Source organism: Bombyx mandarina, chromosome 16, assembly GCF_030267445.1.
Source record: "Bombyx mandarina strain Sakado chromosome 16, ASM3026744v2".
NCBI classification, from domain to species: Eukaryota; Metazoa; Arthropoda; class Insecta; order Lepidoptera; family Bombycidae; genus Bombyx; species Bombyx mandarina.
In genome coordinates this window covers 1881888-1903907 of record NC_143222.1, presented here as the reverse complement: position 1 = coordinate 1903907, position 22020 = coordinate 1881888, and the positions used below count along the sequence as shown (strand labels likewise).

The 22020-nt window shown below is 42.2% G+C and overlaps 2 protein-coding genes across 13 annotated transcripts in view; one reads left to right on the top strand and one right to left on the bottom strand.

Moving 5' to 3' along the window:
- The window catches only part of LOC114241980 (uncharacterized), a 46336-nt gene extending 38813 nt beyond the window's left edge, over positions 1-7523 (top strand). For 7 of the 11 annotated variants that reach the window (XM_089733839.1, XM_089733836.1, XM_089733838.1 and 4 more), the window contains one exon: positions 538-7523. In XM_089733839.1, coding sequence (XP_089589965.1) covers positions 538-606 — 69 coding nt within the window. In that variant the 3' untranslated portion in view covers positions 607-7523. Of the gene's footprint in view, positions 1-486 lie in introns of all 11 variants that reach the window. The other 4 variants (XM_089733843.1, XM_089733842.1, XM_089733837.1 and 1 more) reach the window with 1 other exon arrangement.
- The window catches only part of Vps45 (vacuolar protein sorting 45), a 38230-nt gene continuing 16742 nt past the window's right edge, over positions 533-22020 (bottom strand). For both annotated transcript variants that reach the window (XM_089733854.1, XM_028175165.2), the window contains exons 3-9: positions 17879-18028; positions 16834-17093; positions 15455-15589; positions 13663-13803; positions 13122-13259; positions 10127-10375; positions 533-8846 (exon numbers count right to left, since the gene is read on the bottom strand). In XM_089733854.1, coding sequence (XP_089589980.1) covers positions 8514-8846; positions 10127-10375; positions 13122-13259; positions 13663-13803; positions 15455-15589; positions 16834-17093; positions 17879-18028 — 1406 coding nt within the window. In that variant the 3' untranslated portion in view covers positions 533-8513. The remainder of the gene's footprint in view (positions 8847-10126; positions 10376-13121; positions 13260-13662; positions 13804-15454; positions 15590-16833; positions 17094-17878; positions 18029-22020) is intronic.

Below are 22020 nucleotides of genomic sequence, written 5' to 3'. Positions count from 1 at the left end.
TACATTTGAGTCGTCTATTATCAAAGGTGGCAATCTGTGCATTTGGACAAAAAAATGTTTTTGATATGTCAATACAGATTGATTTGAATATAATCGTCTCCTTCAAAGAATACGGTTCAAAACCTGCATTAAATAAAGGTTAATACTTAACCTGTTATTTATCTAAGATGTCGTTCAGAAGAGTTTTGTGACTGCCAATGGAATACAAAGTCAATAATTCGTTTTTCTGATTTACCAATAATTGTCCAAAAGTCACATTGCCGGCTTTGATAATAGTCGACTCATTTAACGTTTTGCACTCCAACTTATTGATTCGAGTACTATATCTACAATGTCCCCAAAAGTCATTATTCCTCTGCTCGTATTTTTAACAGTAAACGTGATAAAAGTAAATGAGAAATGTCACGTCATTTAAACTTGCATATTTTGGAAAGCCGGAGTGCAAAAGGTTAACTGAAATTAGTGAGAGATATGTATGTTGCGCAGTGGACTGATAGGCGTTGAAGATGACACCTAAGGAGTCGATGTCGGTTACAGGGGGTGTTGCTGCCGCCCCACCCCGCCGGGTCGACGACCCCCGCCCTGCACCCCCCCTCGCACCCGTAACCCCGCCGCACCTCGGCCCTGCCCCTGCTGTACACCGCGCCCAGGGGTGACGTCACCGCCACCTACACCATAGACTACATGGAACGATTCTTTGACGTCATCATACTGCGCTTCGCCAGATCAGTGAAGTTGGTGAACGACAAGTGAACCGCCTCAGAACTACTATACAAGTGTTCGGTCCAATTTGGTACAGATTCAAATTCAGCTGTGAGTTTTTGAAAAGTGAGTTTCTTGATGATGTTACTTGGAGAAACACGCACAGACTTACCGTGAGCATGAACAAAACGAAAATGAAGAAATGAACACTTCAGTGTTTTCAGACTAATGAACAAATTATAGCAACAACACTGTGCTCCAAGGATACAAAAAACTTGATAGTTAAATGAAGACAGTTCTGAAAAACAACTATTATTAACCATGACTGTGAAAAAATGTGATTATGATAAAAAAACAAATCGTAATCGAACGTTTTTGTACGTTTCCGAACATTAGACTTTCATTCCGCTGATGAATTAGAGACCTTTAAAATTTTAATAGAAAAATAATCGAAAATATTTCGGATGCTGAACACCAATGAACGTTAGTGCATTGTGTGATCTTACTAATACGATTCTATTGTGTCAGCAACACTAACTTAGTCGAGTGTTGTCAGATGTGAAAAAAAAACTTAGTATAAAGGCGGGGGCAAAGTGGGGTATTAATGTAATTATTGTAAATGAGTAATGTGTATGATTGTTTTTTTTTTAAATCCTGTATAAGCGTAGCATCGGATTTGGGAATGTGATGTGACATGTGTGTTGTTGTTAAGAATTCCTATGTATTATATAAATTACTAAATTTTAATTGCACTCGCATTGAAATTGTGTGAATTGTTGAACGAAGAAACAATTGATGAAAAATATTTATTGGAAAAGTTGCCTTATATTTAACGGGAAATCGCGGAAGAAAGTTTTGTTGTGTTTAGATAACGTTTGTCGCGATATATTGATGGGATTCCTAGATGCTTGATGCGTTGCTGTCAATGTGACATGGACATTGACAATAATTGAGAGTTTATTTTTCATGATTTTCACAATTTCTAGTGTACGTGTTAATGTTTTTTTTTTTTGTAACTCTTCATCGCTGCTTCGTCGTTGCGATTTTAGAGTTGTATTTATTTGAAAGAAAAAAAAAAGAAGTTTTTAATTGTTGATACACTCCGCGATGAACGATGCTAATTTTGGGTCAATTACGGTTAAATAGTTTGAATCGAAGTTTGATGTAATGCATTTACTGTGTTGTAACGTCTCGTGGCGGGCAGCAGTGCTCGAGGAGGGTTGGGGGGGGTGTTCGCTGCCTTGTGACGTCATCGCGGGCAGTAACGCGACTTTATATACGTCAACGAATATTTTTTTTCTATTTTGATTACCGCGCTCTAATTCTGTTTGGACGTGCTTAGAAGGATAGAGATATTGTCGCGTGGACTATAAAACTATTCCTCGATTCTGCTCGGTTGTGTATGCATAATATATTTTGATGCAAGTCTATGTATAATTTTATTGGTATGCGTCTCTTATTGCTCCATAGAGTGTTTGTTTAGAGCAGTGGGCAGATGCCTTTGTCACGAATGAAATGCGCACTCAACGCATATTCTAACGTGCGTGCTGTGAGCAATATAATATAGTTATTAGACGCCGCCATTATTTTTTTATTTATTGCTTAGTTTGGTGGACGAGCTCACAGCCCACCTGGTGTTAAGTGGTTACTGGAGCCCATAGACATCCACAACGCAAATGCGCCACCCACCTTGAGATATAAGTTGTAAGGTCTCAGTATAGTTACAACGGCTGCCCCACCCTTCAAACCGAAACGCATTACTGCTTCACGGCCGAAATAGGCAGGGTGGTGGTACATGCCCGTGCGGACTCACAAGAGGTCTAACCACCAGTCATATTCAACATTCAATCTGTGCCTCTCCCAAAGTGCGCCCTATTTACTGGGCTGCGTTGTCTTTCGCATTCACTCCCTCCCAAAAGGTATTTTAGAGCCCTCCCGCCTCAATCACTTACGATAGATATTGCTGGTCAATTACCATTTCGATTAACCGGTTTTTTATTTGTTGATCCGGTACTAAGTTACTGACCCTGTTTCTTTGGCGTACATCATTCCTGGTTCTATCCAAACAGACTTGTGACAACAAACGTGTTTCCATAGCACGTTGGGGAGTATACGGTCACAGACCCAAGTTTCACTCTTTTGTACGCTACGACAGCTTTAAAAAAAATATGTTGTGGTTACGTATTTTTATTGCTTGCATCTTGATTTCGTTCATCCACGAAAGCTTGGCTACATTCCGCATTAGGTTATCCTATAAAAAAAGTTGTACTGTAATAATTAATATATTATGCATACATTAACGTTAATTTGTCGATTCATTTGCAGGCGTTCGTTGCGACACTAGTCGGGCAAATATATACAATGTTTTTTTTTTGGACGATTTATAAAATAGGGTCTGTAAATTATTACATATATATACAGTATACATATAAATTAATATAATAGTAACGGGTTGCGGTGTGCAAGCGGAGGGCGGACCGCGTGTTCGATTTCTGTCCGTGATCATCTTTACTAATGTAATATAATATAATATAATAGATGCAAATTAAAGTAAATAAAATAAATCGTATAAATATCTCTATGAACGAATTGATAACATTTATATTATGTATTCCAAACTATATAAAAAAGGTAGCGATGTTAAAGGTTTTATATTATATTATGTATGTAAATGTACCCGGCGACTGTTGAAAGTTGGCGTGACAATAAAAAACGTAGGCTTAGAGATACGATAAGATTCTCGCGTTCGTCATCTGTGACTCGGACAGTCACTTGACGTGCGCCGTCTACGTAACGAATGCACGATAAAAGACTTCTCTTATTCCCTTCGTTGTAGTGATGTGAAAGGTCGTTGTCGATAAACGCAGCCCGAGCTTTTATCGATATCGGTGGTGTGATGATTTGTGATGACGGCATCAAGGGGAGCTTAGTCCATGACCTCCGCGCGGTGCTCCCTGGGTAGCGCCAAATGTGGACGTTGGTATTCACATTGATAACACACATGAATCTTTTGTGGCACGCGCTCGTGAATAGTGATGCACCTGTACGATGATATCGAATGTCGACGCTAGTGCGTTGAGTTACTTGAGCGCTATGCTTAGTTCAATATGACATTGTCAAATGTTAATATGTATAATAAATAAATGATTTTAGACGAATCGTAGAAACCGCAGACGCGATTCACTTAGGGTAACTAGTTGTTATTGTAACTTATCGATAATTTCAACTGGGTGAATTCCCGTGTATAAATCGCTATATCGGATTAAAAAAACGTTTGTACATATGTAAATATAGGGGATGATGATGGGGGAGAGAGTTTGCGTCCTCCCGCACGCATAAAAAACGGCTTCTATAAATACTATATAAATATTTGTGATGTAAAAAGATTTTTCAAATTATACAAAAAAAAATTATCATAGAAAAAATCACAAAAAAAAAATGATTAAATTGTTCGGAGAGGGCCTACCAGACCCGCGCCATGTTCGAAGCGATAGTTCTAGATCTTTCTCACCCGAGAACATGGCGCCGGGCCTCGAATACAATTAAAATAACGTTCTTCTATATGTATATGTTTATCTTTTTTTTTCTTTTTTTTTTGTTGTAATAAAAATTTTATTGTTGCGTCCGCGTATTCGTTTGTTGGTACTCTGTCAGATATGTGTATATGTAAAACGTGATGAGCGTGTGTTGTTTGTTGTGCGCATTTTACGTATGAAAGTGTATATATATATATTTTTTTTTTGTAACGATGTAATTATTTTTCGAAGTGTCACAACACTAGTTGTTTTTAATTTCGAGTGTGGCGCCATCTGAGACGACTGTTGCGTCGTCTTATTATGTAACTTGAGTTTGTCCTCGATTTTCAACGAAAAACGTACGGGAACTTTGCTCCTTACAAGTTTTCCGTACGCAGGTTGTGGTCTTACGTAATTCCAGTGCGTCCGCGCGCGCCTCGCCGCCGGGGGGCGCCACTGGGTACTAGCTAGAACTGTGGCTTACGCACATTGCTATAGCATTTAGTACGGATTTCGATCAAGCGCGCACCTTGCCGCGCCCTGATTGGTCAGCTCCTATACGAAGATAAGGTATATCGGTGCCTTGTTGAGACTACGCGAATAACGGTCTTAATCGAACCGGCGATAAGGTTCGTAATCGGCCGGCTTTCCTAGGCGAGCCCGTGTGGGATTTGCAAGTTTCCGCTGTCGCGTGACGTCTGTCTTGACGAACACGGCTGTTTTCCTGCTACGCTATTTGTAATAAGTGTTTGAACGGGGCGGGCTTGCACCGAGATCTCTGTATGTGTGTGCAGCTCATAATTGTATGTCTTGATGATGCTAAGGTGATGTTTTAAGTGGCACATGACTGTGAACATTGATTTTGGGTTTGCATTTATTGCACTTGAGCACGTACGAGGCTTATAATATATACAAAAAGGGAAAATTTATAAGCCGTCGAGTCTAAGCATTTCAAATTTGTTTGCCTTAAATTTAAAAAAAGTTGAGCATTTCAGTTTTCGAATAACTAAAAAAAAAAAACAATTGTGACTCAAACCCAAAATCAGTGCGTAAATTTAACAAAAAAAAAATGTGAGTCGCTTTAATGGTTGAAACGACCATTTAATCTTAGATAACTAGAGATTGCCTTATTACCCGTACGTCGGGCGTGTATGAACGATTGTTATCGACGCGTGTGCTAAGCGTTGCGTTTTCATTATTATAAAGAGAACAAAAAAAAAATGAATTATTTTTCTTAATTTTTTCGGGAGTTTTACGTATGGCAATATTGTATTTAAAAAAAAAACTGAAAAAAAGGCGGTAAAAATGTAATGAATTTTATTATGTTGCCCTTCTTATTAATATGAATTCTTCAGTTTGGGTTTTTTTTAAACCAGAGCGTTTTGTTTTGCGTTAACGTTTTGCAGAATATTAACAAAGTCTCGTTGTAATCTTCGAGCGGTTAATGTACTTCATGCTCGGCGAACTCGCAATGTACATTTAGCTTTTTATTTTATAAATCCAATTTTATCCTTTATCATGAACTTGGCTGAACCCAGAACCGGAAAGTATGTTGTCGCCTTCCTTTTTACTGGTAACCTAAGGGGTTCACGGGCTTAACCTGAGAGAGTATCCTAACGCTAGCCCTAGCAAGTGCAGTGCTTCGGAGAATCTACCACCGAATCGGAATCGCGACCCACTGAGAAGAGCCGGCGAGAAACTCAGTGGGTTGAAAGTATGCATAAATTTAAGTGAACAATGATAGTTATTATTAACTGAGAAACAAGAATTTATTTAGGAAGTTTTGGTTTTCATAATGATTTGAGAAAAAAGTTGTGCAATTTTGGGAATAAATAATAATAGATTTCAAAAGTTTAAATTAGAAATGTTTTAATAAATATGTTTGTCTCTCTTACTTTATTAAACCGCCTGAAGTCAACCAAAGTCACTATGGCCGGCGTTCCCTTTCTTTTTTGCCAAATAATCACATGGGTCCACGCGCTTTGGACGTTGAAATTGAAATTGTTTTCGTTCGCCATTTTTTTAAATTATATTAATGAAAACGTGACGCCTTTTTGTGTAATATAATAAAGACTGAAGGAAAAAATGTGTGGATGAAGCCGGAGTATTATGTAAGATTGGATTTTTTTTTATTGTTATTGTAAAAAAAATGTATGAGCCTAAATGCGTGCGCGCCAACGCGTGCTGTGTAGATCGTGTGCGATCCGTGTTTACTGGGACGAGTCGGGATAGACGTTAAAAGAAATTTGCTTAAATCATGTCCTATGGCAAATATTATCTTAAGTTGAAACAGAAGCCAATATATACATATCGAAGCTTGAAAGGCAAACGTGACTAAGCGACAATAACTGCTTTGTACATAAATGATAGGCAATAGCCATATTCGATGCGCAAAAAAAATATATTTCTAGGTCTAATAAAATCATTTCAATCCTACAGCTACTAGCTAGATTCTACTTAAGGTAGATTCGTTAAAATAAATTTTGTTTTCAGGTTTTTCAACTTTAAAAGTTTACTGTAAAGTTCACGCATTGTCGCTTAGTCACGTTTGCCTTTCAAGCGTCGATATATATAGATTGAGGGTAAACGAATTTTAACGCAATAATAACTACAAATTTCAAATTTAAAGAAATATACTCCCCAAGCAGAGTAAGCCTCATTTTGTTTATTTCATAAATATCAAAAGTTTAAGTCGCTTTGAATACAAGAACTAATTGTCTGATCTCTAGAATATATTTACTTGAACAATATTTAAAAAGAAAACTTGCGTACTCTATAAAATTTTGATCCATTAAAATTTTGAAAGTATTAAATTCAGTTTGTCGAACTATGACGGCTTTGAGATGCACTGGAAATCACTTTTAGTAAATGTTAGGGATCAGGCAAATGACTCGACTGCCCGAACGCTATTTCTCAACGTCATCGCACACATCATAAAGAATGTACATAAATGCTCATCCCGGATCCAGAACGTTAGAACAATCTTCGTTAAAATATAAAAAAATATATAAACAAATCCATTATTATTTTCGTGAATGTCGCGCCATACGCGATCCACTACAGCAAGTGCCAAAAATAAAACTGTTCTGGCACTTTTCGAAGGACCGTCCTCTCATTGGTTCGCGCGACAGCGGCACGACGCGCTCACGACAACGTCACGACACGACAAGACAACGAATGTTTGGTTTCTATAGTGTTCGCTGTAACGTCCACCAATGAGGTTCGGTCAGTTTTGTTGAACGACATTTAAGACCTGTCGTTATTTTTCAATAAAAAGTTTAAAAAAAATGTGTTTTGAACACAACAGTTGAGCGTTTTATTTGACCTTTTTTTTTAACTTTCTTTCAGGGTACCCACAAAATCCAACGCACAAGCTATTCATTTCAATCGTAAAAAAAAAATATTGTCCCAAATGACAATTATCCAATGCACACACTACTCTACACTACACTACTTTGTGTTATTTTATAAATGTTCCCACGTTGATTCTTTAAATTTAAAAGAAAATCTATATTCCCGACGTTTGATTGCGTGCGTATACAGAAAACATTAATTTTTATCATTCTATTTATTATAAACATTTGAATCTCGTTTATAAAGCAATTTCAATTATATCTACAATCCTTGTACTTGTAATTACAGGATTTAATTTAATGAATAATAGACATATTCGAAATGTGATTATTAAAGTTTATTGAAATCATAACATTATTAGGTCTTTAGACCGTTACGTAAATAATAAAAACACGAGCAAAACTTATATAAGCTAGAATTAATTATATTTACAAAATAAAATCACAGTGCAATAGCTATTTTAATTTGAAAATATTGCAAAAATCTTACAATCATTATAAATATTTACCTATCTATGACTAATAAAATAAAATATAAAAGAACATATAAATAACAAGTTATGATAAAAATACACTCATCGCTTTATCATTTTATTCACCGCAAATAGAAAGAAATAGCTTGGAAACTTCAATTGAAAAATCAAGATATCTTATTTACGAAGGCGAAGCCCGTTATGGATACACATATGTTTTTGTATCTGACCCATCCTCAAACAGTGACTTTATTTTTTATTGCCTTAGTAGGCAGACGAGCGTACGGCCCACCTGATGGTAAGTGGTTACCGTCGCCCATGGACTTCAGCAATGCCAGGAGCAGAGCCAAGCCGCTGCCTACCGCTAATTGGTTTGGTTTGGATTGGATTGGTTTTGTCTATTTTAACAGCCACTGGGCGCCGAGTTATATAAGTTAGGTACGCTTCCTCCGCGACCAGTCGCACCGCATCTAAACATTCCTAATATGTTTGGTGTGCGTCCTGTGCACGCCCTGCATAGCCGACTTTATTTCTTCGAAGAATGACGCCGAGTTGTGTATTGTGGTCCCGCCGAGCACCACCTTGGCCCCCGGGTTGGCCTTGTTGATCTGGTGGACGCACAGCGACTCCTCGTACGTGGCCCCGCCCACCACGAATACGACGACGTGCGTGGGGCGGCGGCCGTCGTCCCCGCCCAGCGTGGGGTACTGGGCCTCCCGCAGCTTGCCCCTCAGCAGATCCTCGATCGTGTCCTTCAGGGGGGGCGTGTGTTGCGTGTATATGTTTTCGACGCCGTTCAGACCCTGATAGTTTAGTACACTTGTTTAGCTCATAAGAATCTCTTTGCATCAATATACGGTAGACAACAATGGATACTACACGTAGCTCTTTGGGTAGGCGCTATCGGCTAATGTTTTTTTTTTATTGCTTAGATGCTTTATTGCTTTTTTTTTATTGCGTCCACCCAGGACGAGCTCACAACCCACCTGGTGTTAAGTGGTTACTGGAGCCCATAGACATCTACAACGTATGCGCCACACACCTTGAGATATAAGTTCTAAGGGTCTCAGTATAGTTACAACGGCTGCCCCACCCTTCAAACCGAAACGCATTACTGCTTCACGGCAGAAATAGGCAGAGGTGGTGGTACCTACCCGCGCGGACTCACAAGAGGTACTACCACCAGTAATTACGCAAATTATAACTTTGCGGGTTTGATTTTTATTACACGATGTTATTCCTTCACCATGGAAGTCAATGAACATTTGTAGAGTACGTATTTCATTAGAAAAATTGGTACCCGCCTGAGATTCGAACACCGGTGCATCGCTCGATACGAATGCACCGGACGTCTTATCGCTTAGGCCACGACGACTTCAAAATTAATTATCATTCAAAATAAAATATCATTTAATGTTTATGTAATTACTATAGACGTAAACAAATTATGAGAGATTTTATCATACGTCTATTTACGGTTATTCTATTCCGATCTTATCATAAGTAGAATGCGTGTGATAATGCAACTACCCGACTATGATTGCATAAGAGAAACTTAGGGGAGGTTATTAGAGCTTATGCAATCTCAAATTATATTTTTACTGGCACAGAGGGCGCGGTGGTCCCTTATCTCCAGCTCGGCAGTATGAGACATGAGATGGAAGACTCAATTGAGACGTGGGTACTTTAATGGCTACTATTAATAGCTTTCGGGCCGGTTGCGATCCAGAGTGGCTTGTTTGACTAGTCGATGCCTACGCGCGTATTGCTGTTAGCGTGGACCTAGGTATATGTTACTGATGACGACGCTTGCAGCTGTAAGTAAGTATTGTACTTTTTGACGAAGCATGTTGCTGATAACTCTATTTCTGTAATCTGACGAAGCGTGTTGCGGATAATAACATGTACTTTTAGGTTATTAAAATAATATTTTTTGTATTGAGACATTCAAACCATCATGTTGTTATAGATACAGACGGGTGTGAAACCTTGCGGGACCAGCACTTGACTGGCGTGCTAATAATAAGAATTATAGGAACTGAGCGATGATAAATCTGTAGGTATCTGGATTTATCTACATTACCTTGAAGAGTCTGTTGGTGATCTTGACCGCGTCCTGCAGACCGAAGAGGTCGCCGTGTCGCGCGTGCGCCCCCCCGTACTCGAGCGCGGCCAGCGGAGCCCCGTCCGCCGCCCCCCGCGCCCGCAGCAGCTCCAGCGCCGCCCCCACCCCCTGCCCCGCGTGCTTCTCGTAGCGCAGCGCGTACAGGCTCGCCAGCCGCGCCGCGTCGCTGTCTCGCAGCGCGCCGTCCGCCAGCAGCGCCTTCAGCCGCTGTGCCGGGACAGTGACGTCACGCTACCCGCACACCCTCACCCACACACCCACGTACGGACCACTAGGCACTAGACGTCGTAGCAGCGCCTTCAGCCGCTGTGCCGGGACAGTGACGTCACGCTACCCGCACACCCTCACCCACACACCCACGTACGGACCACTAGGCACTAGACGTCGTAGCAGCGCCTTCAGCCGCTGTGCCGGGACAGTGACGTCACGCTACCCGCACACCCTCACCCACACACCCACGTACGGACCACTAGGCACTAGACGTCGTAGCAGCGCCTTCAGCCGCTATGCCGGGACAGTGACGTCACGCTACCCGCACACCCTCACCCACACACCCACGTACGGACCACTAGGCACTAGACGTCGTAGCAGCGCCTTCAGCCGCTGTGCCGGGACAGTGACGTCACGCTACCCGCACACCCTCACCCACACACCCACGTACGGACCACTAGGCACTAGACGTCGTAGCAGCGCCTTCAGCCGCTGTGCCGGGACAGTGACGTCACGCTACCCGCACACCCTCACCCACACACCCACGTACGGACCACTAGGCACTAGACGTCGTAGCAGCGCCTTCAAACGCTGTGCCGGGACAGTGACGTCACGCTACCCGCACACCCTCACCCACACACCCACGTACGGACCACTAGGCACTAGACGTCGTAGCAGCGCCTTCAGCCGCTGTGCCGGGACAGTGACGTCACGCTACCCGCACACCCTCACCCACACACCCACGTACGGACCACTAGGCACTAGACGTCGTAGCAGCGCCTTCAGCCGCTGTGCCGGGACAGTGACGTCACGCTACCCGCACACCCTCACCCACACACCCACGTACGGACCACTAGGCACTAGACGTCGTAGCAGCGCCTTCAGCCGCTGTGCCGGGACAGTGACGTCACGCTACCCGCACACCCTCACCCACACACCCACGTACGGACCACTAGGCACTAGACGTCGTAGCAGCGCCTTCAGCCGCTATGCCGGGACAGTGACGTCACGCTACCCGCACACCCTCACCCACACACCCACGTACGGACCACTAGGCACTAGACGTCGTAGCAGCGCCTTCAGCCGCTGTGCCGGGACAGTGACGTCACGCTACCCGCACACCCTCACCCACACACCCACGTACGGACCACTAGGCACTAGACGTCGTAGCAGCGCCTTCAGCCGCTGTGCCGGGACAGTGACGTCACGCTACCCGCACACCCTCACCCACACACCCACGTACGGACCACTAGGCACTAGACGTCGTAGCAGCGCCTTCAAACGCTGTGCCGGGACAGTGACGTCACGCTACCCGCACACCCTCACCCACACACCCACGTACGGACCACTAGGCACTAGACGTCGTAGCAGCGCCTTCAGCCGCTGTGCCGGGACAGTGACGTCACGCTACCCGCACACCCTCACCCACACACCCACGTACGGACCACTAGGCACTAGACGTCGTAGCAGCGCCTTCAGCCGCTGTGCCGGGACAGTGACGTCACGCTACCCGCACACCCTCACCCACACACCCACGTACGGACCACTAGGCACTAGACGTCGTAGCAGCGCCTTCAGCCGCTACGGGACAGTGACGTCACGCTACCCGCACACCCTCACCCACACACCCACGTACGGACCACTAGGCACTAGACGTCGTAGCAGCGCCTTCAGCCGCTGTGCCGGGACAGTGACGTCACGCTACCCGCACACCCTCACCCACACACCCACGTACGGACCACTAGGCACTAGACGTCGTAGCAGCGCCTTCAGCCGCTACGGGACAGTGACGTCACGCTACCCGCACACCCTCACCCACACACCCACGTACGGACCACTAGGCACTAGACGTCGTAGCAGCGCCTTCAGCCGCTACGGGACAGTGACGTCACGCTACCCGCACACCCTCACCCACACACCCACGTACGGACCACTAGGCACTAGACGTCGTAGCAGCGCCTTCAGCCGCTACGGGACAGTGACGTCACGCTACCCGCACACCCTCACCCACACACCCACGTACGGACCACTAGGCACTAGACGTCGTAGCAGCGCCTTCAGCCGCTACGGGACAGTGACGTCACGCTACCCGCACACCCTCACCCACACACCCACGTACGGACCACTAGGCACTAGACGTCGTAGCAGCGCCTTCAGCCGCTATGCCGGGACAGTGACGTCACGCTACCCGCACACCCTCACCCACACACCACGTACGGACCACTAGGCCTTAGACATCGTAAGCCGTTGGTCTAACCGAGTAATATCAGCCACTCGGTTAAAGATCTTCCAATGAGATAAAGATTATTACCTTCCAAACCTATCTATACAGTGTATAAAAAGCCACACCACTGTGCAAACTCCGCAACAACTATAACCCTGTTCTAAGGCAATACCTACTTGGTGACAAATTACTTCCACCGCCGCGGACAAAATGGGTTAAATATTACTAGTAGAAGGACCTCTTGTGAGTCCGCACAGGTAGGTACCACCACGCCACCTATTTCTGCCGTGAAGCAGTAATGCGTTTCGGTTTGAAGGATGGGGGCAGCCGTTGTAACTATACTGAGACCTTACAACTCGTATCTCAAGGTGAGGGTCGGCATTTACGTTGTAGATGTCTATGGGTTCCAGTAACCACTTCCATCCACCTAAGCAATAAACCAAATCATGTCCAAAGAGGACGGCAACATACAGCATGACTGTGTCCTTAACTGAGCGATGAGGTAGTGATCGAGCGAACCTGCAGGTGTTTAGAGTGGTCGGACTGGCAGACGATCTCCTGCTCCAGCTCGGAGACCTCGAGCAGCTTGTGGCGGCTGACGCAGGCCGAGAGCTCCCCCACCACGGTCACGTGCTTCGTCACCGTGCCAGACATTTTCTGCGCACACGACGGAGGAAATGAGGAGTCATCCGCGCACAATCACAACTAGGGTTGGAACCTCCGGACACGGCAACCCTTCTTCTTTATTTAAAAAATAATAATTTTTGGACTTTTTGGCGGGAACGCGAGTAGTGAAGTTGTGTGATTTTTTTTTATTTTGTCTATTTAGTATTTCTTCAGGTTTAAATGTGTAATAACGGTGCTTTATTAACTGTTTAATATCTGTGAAAGTGCACAAATGTGGGAAAATTAAACAAAACCGCTGGACGTAATTTCTCGGGATCCTCCAAAAAGTCCACTGAAAAAATCTCAGTAACACTACACCACAGTAAGACTATATACACAAGATAACATCGGAGCGCGACAGAATGTAGTCAGTGCTCTTTAAGTCCAGCGTTACCTTGAAGAGTGGGTACTGTTCCACGAAATTCTTCATGTCGCTGATGCTCTCCACTTTCTGGTTGCTCTTCGCTTTCGTCTGAAACTCCTCCATCAGAGACTTGATCGTTTGCCCGATCTCGCCGAAGTTGGAGTACAGATTCTGGAACCAAGACCGTTTTTGTTATTTTAGATCCGATCTGAATGTTATTGAAGTGAAACTTCTTTAGGCGCGTTGAGAGTAAAATTTTACTCGAGACGGATTCGTTATGGCTAGAGAGGAAAGATACAATTTAGGAAGAGAGAGTGAGATAATATACTGAACGTCTCGCGAACCATACGACCGTGGAGAGAGGGGAGAGGACAAAACGAACTAGGTCGTTTCTGATACTTCTTCTTATACACAACATTCCCTGTTACAAGAGAAAAAATATTTAAGGATGAAATGTAAAGAACACCACAATACTGCAGACCGCAAAAGAAGTTTCACTTCTTTCACGTGCACCAAGTTTGCACGCGCACCATTTTTTTTTTTTATTTCTTTTCAATCGGTACATGTACACAGTGAATCATATATTTGCTTAGATGACTCGTGACGGTTGCCAGAAAGTGAGTGTCAAACTTGACTTTTACTTGTACTTTTTATGTTTAATGTTTAACTTTTTGTTTGTGGTCAGAACGCCCACGTGATGGTAAGTGTTTCCTGTCACTCATGGACATCAGCAAAACCCGGGAGCTCAGCCAAGCGGCTGCCCACCACAAGCGTTGGTGTACAAAAAATTACAGGCTCCTTTATTCGGAATTGAAACAAGTGAATTGGTCGCACCATTTATGAATGAAATGACATCTTTGAGCAGAGGAAACATAAGCTCAAATTAAATATATACCAATATAAATGTGTACAATAATTTCATTGCATTTACCACTATTTAGTCTGCACTACCTTTGGTTGACTGGTAGAGAATGCCTTATGCATATTATGTAAATGTTATATGAAGTGTAATAAATAAATAAATAATAATAAATGTGAGATAATGATAATGCTGATAATGATATTGACTGGTGGTAGGATCTCTTATGAGTCCGCAAGACTAGGCACCACCACCCTGCCTATTTCTGCCGTGAAGCAGTAATGCGTTTCGGTTTGAAGGGTGAGGCAGCCGTTGTAACTAGAGATGAAACAGATATTGGTTTGGCCGGATACCGGATACCGAATATTCGGCAAGCTGCAAGGCCGGAGCGCCGGATATTCGGCCCTTTCGGAAATATTCGCGCGCGTTCGAGTGTTGTCGCACGTGAGCGGAGACTCGCGACGACTCGGTTCGACGACAATTTGGTATTCATTCACCACAATTTTCCACTTGTTAATTTTGAGTATTAAACAAACTAATTAATAAAACAATCGCTTTTGACGTGCGATTATAAAAATAAAATTTGTCCATAACCTATTGTGGTATTAATTGCCTTTTGTATAACCATGAGATTTTCTTAAATTTTACAGTATCAGGCCGAATAGTGAAACCATGGCCGGATAGGCCAGATACCGGATAGTAACCGGATATCTGTTTCATCTCTAGTTGTAATCACACTGAGACCTTAGAGCGTATATCTCAGGGTGGGTGGCGCATTTACGTTGTAGATATCTATGGGCTTCGGTAACCACTTAACACCAGGTGGGCTGTGATCTCGTCCATCCATCTACACAATAAATAAAAAAGAAAATAGTAAAAAATAAATAAATGTGGATGTTGATCTGAATGCTACCCAATGCCACAGCAGTCCCGGCGGTGCGGGCTCCCACCAGCGCTACTGACCTTCGCGTAGAAGTCGTCCTGCTCCGAAGACAGCACCACCTCCCTGAAGTCCTTGGGCACGTCGGGCACGTGCGCCAGGCTCACGCGGTTGTTGTTTATCGTCAGCAGCTCGTGCACCATGGCCTGGTAGGTCCACTGGAGAAACAAAACTGTACCTTCACGTTACAGGCATAAGGTCGAATGTTTATGACTAAATTAAAACTATTTTTCCAGTATACGAGTAATCTAAGGTTTTTTTGTTGTCATATTATCTATAACATTTCCAATAGTTCACAGGTTCCGCGGTTGTGAACGACTGAAGAGTTACCCGGAAACATTTCAATATTACTGGCAACTGCACAAAGGGGAATGCCCACTCTCCGTAATGTGCTGGGCCCAAGATGAACATCAAATATTACTATAAAAATGGACTGTTTCAAATTCTTAAATGTATTGGATATCTAAAAATATATTATTATATTGAAATTGACGCTACTATTATAAAAATATAATAAAAATAAAAATTCGTTTTGAGGTTAATTTTCTATATAAATAAGTGCCGGATTGTGAGATACTTCAAGAACTTCTCTGTTCTTAATGTTTAATTTATTAATTATGACAAGAGAGATTTTCCTAATGTATTTTTATCCAATTGCAGTTATTAGGGTATAAAAAATACATATCGTCTTTTCGAATTAAAAGTGTACAATTTCCAAAAATATTCGAAATTAAGTTAATATGCGGAATCATTTGGTATCACCAGTATTTTTCCCATAAATACTATCAAAAGAGCGTAGTTTAGTATTAGTTTTTTTTTTTTTAGTTACCTATGTTTTGACTACTATGAACAAAATTAATACATCATTTTATCTTAATATATTACTTTAAAAGACAGATAATGTAACTGGTACAAAATAAAAAATAAATGTTGCAAAGATGATCAATATTAAAAATATCACATGTTAAACCTTTAAAACACTCTCCTGTAAAATTAGTAAGTTTTGAGATTATACAGTTTTAATGCGAGAAGACGATATATGCTAAATTAAAAATTTCACACCAATTGTGTCTCATATATGTACACACACTAGCGAACCGCCCTCGCTTCGCTTCGGAAACTGTAATTTATTATTGATTTCTCCACTATTTAATGGATGTTATTATACATATAAACCTTCCTCTTCAATCACTCTATCTATTAAAAAAACCGCATCAAAATCCGTAGCGTAGTTTTAAAGATTTAAGCATACTTAGGGATATAGGGACAGAGAAAGCGACTTTGTTTTATACTATGTAGTGATTAAAATATCAGTGATGGATTTACACTAGGAGCAGTCGGGCCAAGTGCCCAATTTAAAGTTAATGCCATATCGGAGTACATATTAAGGAAAGAAACGTGCCTGACTCAATAGGGGCGTGACGGGATCATTTCTCCTATCGATGATCAGCAGCTGAGTAGGGGGCAATTCTCCGTTATAAGGGATGCTATTATCTATGAGCACAGCCTCTCTCCTCAGCAGATCGCGGACCCTCTCCGCGAGACGAGCGCAGGGTTCTGACGCTGCCTCGTAGCGGACGCAGGCTCGCCGCTTCAGAGACAGGAGGAGCGCCAACAGACCTTGGGAAACTCGTTGGAGATGCTGTTGGTTCCACACCCGTCCTGATAAGGATAATAAGTTAAAAAAGACAAGATAACTATTTATATGTATTTCCTTCGGTCTTTGGGAGTCATAGACATAATTAAAACTACTTTTACAGTTTAATCTTGCATTTGTTATTGTCATTGTATAATTTCATTTAGAATATTGGTTCTGTGGTAGTGACTGTGGTCACAGGTCAATCAATCTTGGAAGAACTAGGAGTCTCCACAAGACTCTCTACCGTTTGGCTATGTAGGATTTTAGAGGTTTTCGGTCACGTTGCGAGGAAAAAGGGTGATAATATCGAAAGACTTCTCATCACCGGTAAAGTGAAAGGAAAGAGGCCTACGGGGCGTGGTCCCATGCGCTGATCCGATCAGATTAAGACGACTTCAAACTCCAGCATCAATGTCGCTATCCAATGCGCGAAAGACAGGAGTGAATGGAGGAACATAGTCCTAACAAAAGTGCTCCGTAAAGGTCACGACCCTCAGCACTGAGGAATAGGACGCACGGAGGAGGATATAATCACATGCGACATCGGTCTTCACATCCCAAAGTGAGACAGTCACAGCTGGCTCACCTACACACTAAGCTGTGCCTGGCTACTAAGTACCTACGCACTATTACCATGTTCAAGCATTCATTGGCATTAATATAACCTCCATTCATTCAATAGAAAAACATGTGGAAATTGATGAGTTATGATAATATGTGGATTTACAATCAAAAGTTAACTTCTGAACTACAAGCTGATTTAATGATCTAAATATAGTTAAATAAAAATAAAAAACTCATTATTCACCTTGGAGACATCCAACAATATTGAAAGAGAACAGGTGTCTGTCCACAGCCAGGTAGTCAGCAAACACTTCCTGGACCTCCCTGACAGCCTCCTCTTCATCACATTCGGCTAAAGTTTTAATGTCTGCCTTGGAAACTACATTACTGAAATCTAAGAATTTATTCACAGGTTTTTTTTTTTTTTTTTTTTAAATAGTGCGGGAGGAGATCCTCATGGATACCCAAGGGCCCGGGCCAAAGGGCATGCCCGACTCCACTGAGGAAGTGTCCTCAGTGACCTACGGACTAAAACCTCCCTCCTAGTTATCTGTCCCTTTTCATTATGGGACAACCTTTATCCCTGTGTTAGTCATTAGCCATTATTATTATTATCATTTTTTTTTTTTTTTTTTATTATTATTATAATTTTTTTTATTATTATTATGATTATTATTATTATTTTTTTTTTTTTTTTATTATTATTATTTTTTTTTGTTAATGATATGGAATAAAATTTTTGTCAAAAATTGAATTACAATCAATTAGAATTAAAATTAGGATAAAATTAGAATTAAACTTAAAGTAACATTTATGGGTCCCAAGTCCAGGCCCCCGGACAGAGACGTTTACATTATCATCACATTCTTCATTCATTATTAATCTATAGCGTATTTCATTATACTATTATTTCTGTTGTTGGCAATTTTTATACTGTTTATAGCGAATTTCAGGAACGCTTCTCTAGCACTGTCGTCCTCGATAATACTGGGGAAGTTTTGAGCGACCATGGCAAAGTCCAAGATCTGTTCTGTTTCTATGCGTCTAAATCCGAATCTAGGACATTCTGTTAGAATGTGGAGGACAGTTTCACAGACCCCGCCATCACACTCACAGTAGGGATTGCTTCTGAGTTTGAATCTAAATAGATATTCGCCGAACCCACCGTGGCCAGTTAAGAGCTGTGCTATGATGTTGTTAACTTTCATTTTACTAAGTATCTTGTGGGCGCGGCGAACATCTACAAAGAACATCTTTGTAGTCATTCCCGTCGTCCCCGTTTGCCTCAGTATATCTTTGTTGCCATTTGTCTATGGTGGTTTGCCTTAGTGTGTGTCGTACATATGATAGTGGGACTCCATCGTATTTTGGTGCCTGTTTGTTAGTTAAGGCTGCTTTTTTTGCTAGTTCGTCAGCTCTTTCATTGCCTGGTATCCCGGCGTGGGCCTTTATCCAGAACAGGTTTGCTGTCTTGTTCATACTGGCCAAGTTCCTCATGGTGGTTTGTATATTGAAGATTAATGGGTGAGTAGTGTTGGTGTTAATGATGGCCTGCAGCCCAGATCTCGAGTCACTAATGATGTTGACTACTTTATGTTGTGATTTTGCTATCATCATTAGTGCTTCTTGTATTGCGACTATTTCCGCCTGGAAGACTGAGTTGTACGGGTTTAAACGGAAGCTTTTGGATTTCCTCTCTTCCCCCTGTTCCCACCAAGTTGCAGCTCCACCGACTCTTCCTTCTAGTTTACTCCCGTCGGTATAAATGGTCGGGGTTTTGTTTGTTACCTCTATCAGCTCTTCTTGGGTTTGTAATATCTTGAAGTGTAGGTCATATCTACTGGCTGGATGGGGTAGTCTATATATGCTTGTTCTCTTTTCTATAGGTCTACCTGGTAGCATTGGGATCGGCGAGCCATTTTTGATTTTGTATAGCTCAGCAGCCTCCGCTATCCGGAGGTCGAGCGGTAGGATTCTTCCCAAAAGGAGCACTGATGTGTATGAGGCTGTCCTGTGAGCTTTCGATATTTTGATGGCGAATATCCTGGATAGATTGTCTAGTTTACGCCTAATGTACTCTCTGTTCGTAGCGATTGCCCATGAACTTGCTGCGTATAGCATAATGGGCTCTATGACTGCCGTGTATATAATTCTTATGATGTCGGGGTTCAGTCCCCAAGTTGCTTTTGCCGCTTGGGCTATTGCCTTATAGATATTTAGGGCTTTTCCTGTGATTCGTTCCAGATGGGGTCTAAAGTTTACATTTCTGTCATAGGTTAAACCCAGGATTGTCATCTTATCGGCCAATTTGATCGGAGTGTTGTTAAGGTAGAAACTAGGCTGGTCGTATTTTAGTTTCTTCGTAAAAATGACGGCTTGTGTTTTGTGATCGGCAAACTTCATTTTGTTGGTCCTTCCCCAGTTGGCTATCTTTTCCAGAGCTGTGTTGACTTTGTCGTTCAGCTCGGTAGTACAGTCCGCTGATGCTACAATGACAATATCGTCCGCGAAGGCCTGTATGTGTGCGTCCAGATGTTTCACTTCGGCCAGGAGTGGATCCAGCTGCAGGTTCCACATCAAAGGGCCACAAGTGGAGCCTTGGATGCAGCCCCTTTCTGTGTATCGGATTACTGTACATCCCGCATACTGGAGGTTGATTTTTCGATCACGCAAATAGTCATCGATGACCAGCCAGATTTGCGGGCTGATTTGGACCTACTTTAGTCGTTTCATTATCGCTGGCCACCAGGTGTTGTCAAACGCCCCTTCAATGTCCAAGCTCACCATAGCCACAATTTTTTTGTGTTGGTTCACATTTTGGGTCACCAGGTTCGTGAGTCTGTATAGCGCATCCTCAGTGCTTTTTTGGGGTCGAAAGCCGTATTGCCTATTACTGAGGTGGTTTCCATTTCCCAGGGTCCACTGGAGACGGTTAACTAGGGCCTTCTCAAAAACCTTGCCCAGTACTGGAAGCAGGCCTATAGGTCTATATGATTTAGGAGTAATATATGATTCTTTCCCTGGTTTCCTGAGGATCCTTATGGTGGCTTGCTTCCAAATCTTCGGGAAGATTGTGAGGGTCAGACATTGATTCAGGATGGTGAGGAATATAGTTGTGTTTGCTTCTATCGCCTTGATGCAAATGTCTGATGTGAAGCCATCATAGCCTGGAGCCTTTTTCGGGCTCATATTTTCGATTACCGTTTGTATTTCTTTCGGTGTGAACGGCTTTTCTTTAAATGCTGGGTCCTTCTCTTCGATCATTTTCTTCCTCCATGCAGCTATCTCCTCTCGTATGCGGTGATGTTCTTCGTTTTCGATATCTTTATTGTCCTTAGGATAGAATGTATCAGCTAGTAGTTCTGTGGATTTGAGGGGATCGAGGACGTCATTCCCTTTCTTGAGCATCACCTCATCTCTGCTTCTATTATTAGTACGTATAATGCGGTAGAATTTATCCCACATCGATTCTCTATTCTGTCGTGATGTATAATCTTTCCAACTGGTGGTCCTCGTTGTGATTATTGTGTGTTTATATTCTTTTAACCTTTCTTGATAATCTTTTATCAGAAGCGGCCTTCTTCTAGGGTTTGCCTTCCTAATCTTGCTTCTGATTCTTTTAACCTCATTTTTAAGTTCGGTTAGTTCTTTGGTCCACCAGGATAGCCTACATTGATTTTTACTATGGTCAATCAGAGGAATCGCGGAATCACAAGCTACCGCTTTATTCACATGTTACAAATGAGGAGATATTCAAGAGGAAACTGAGTATTCCTTATTTCTGAACTTAGTTTAATAGTTAAAGGGGTAGCGGGTGGGGGGTAAGTTAAAGAGGCTCGAGGTAATTGTATTACTTCAATACAATCCTACTGAGTTGTTTTTATATTATTATTCATATCAAAAAGTTATTTTCCAAAATCTTAATTTGTAAGCAAATATAGGCTTACAAATCAATACAAAATGTTCGTGATAACAGGTCTGTATATATAGGTATTAGCTTTGAATGAATAAAAATTAAATCTCGATCTATTGCTAATATTCTAGATGAACCACACAGCCCACTTAGTGTTGAGGATCCATCAGGAACTATAGATACCACAGTTTTAATGCTGTCATATACCTTAAAAGAGGGTATTTTTTCCTATGCTCCATTGAAATATATGCTGGAAAATAGCAGCCTGATAGGGGCAAATGATGGCAAAGGCAAAACAGTAGGAAACACTACTCTGACTACTTCTCACAGAATACATTAGTGGCATAAGCACAAAACTTCCTACCTCAATGTGGATCTTGTAATACTTATGCTCTCTAATAATCGGTGAAGTTCATCAGATGAACTGGGAGCTCATCTGTTGTAATAAAAAAAGTGATAGTTTATAATAAATA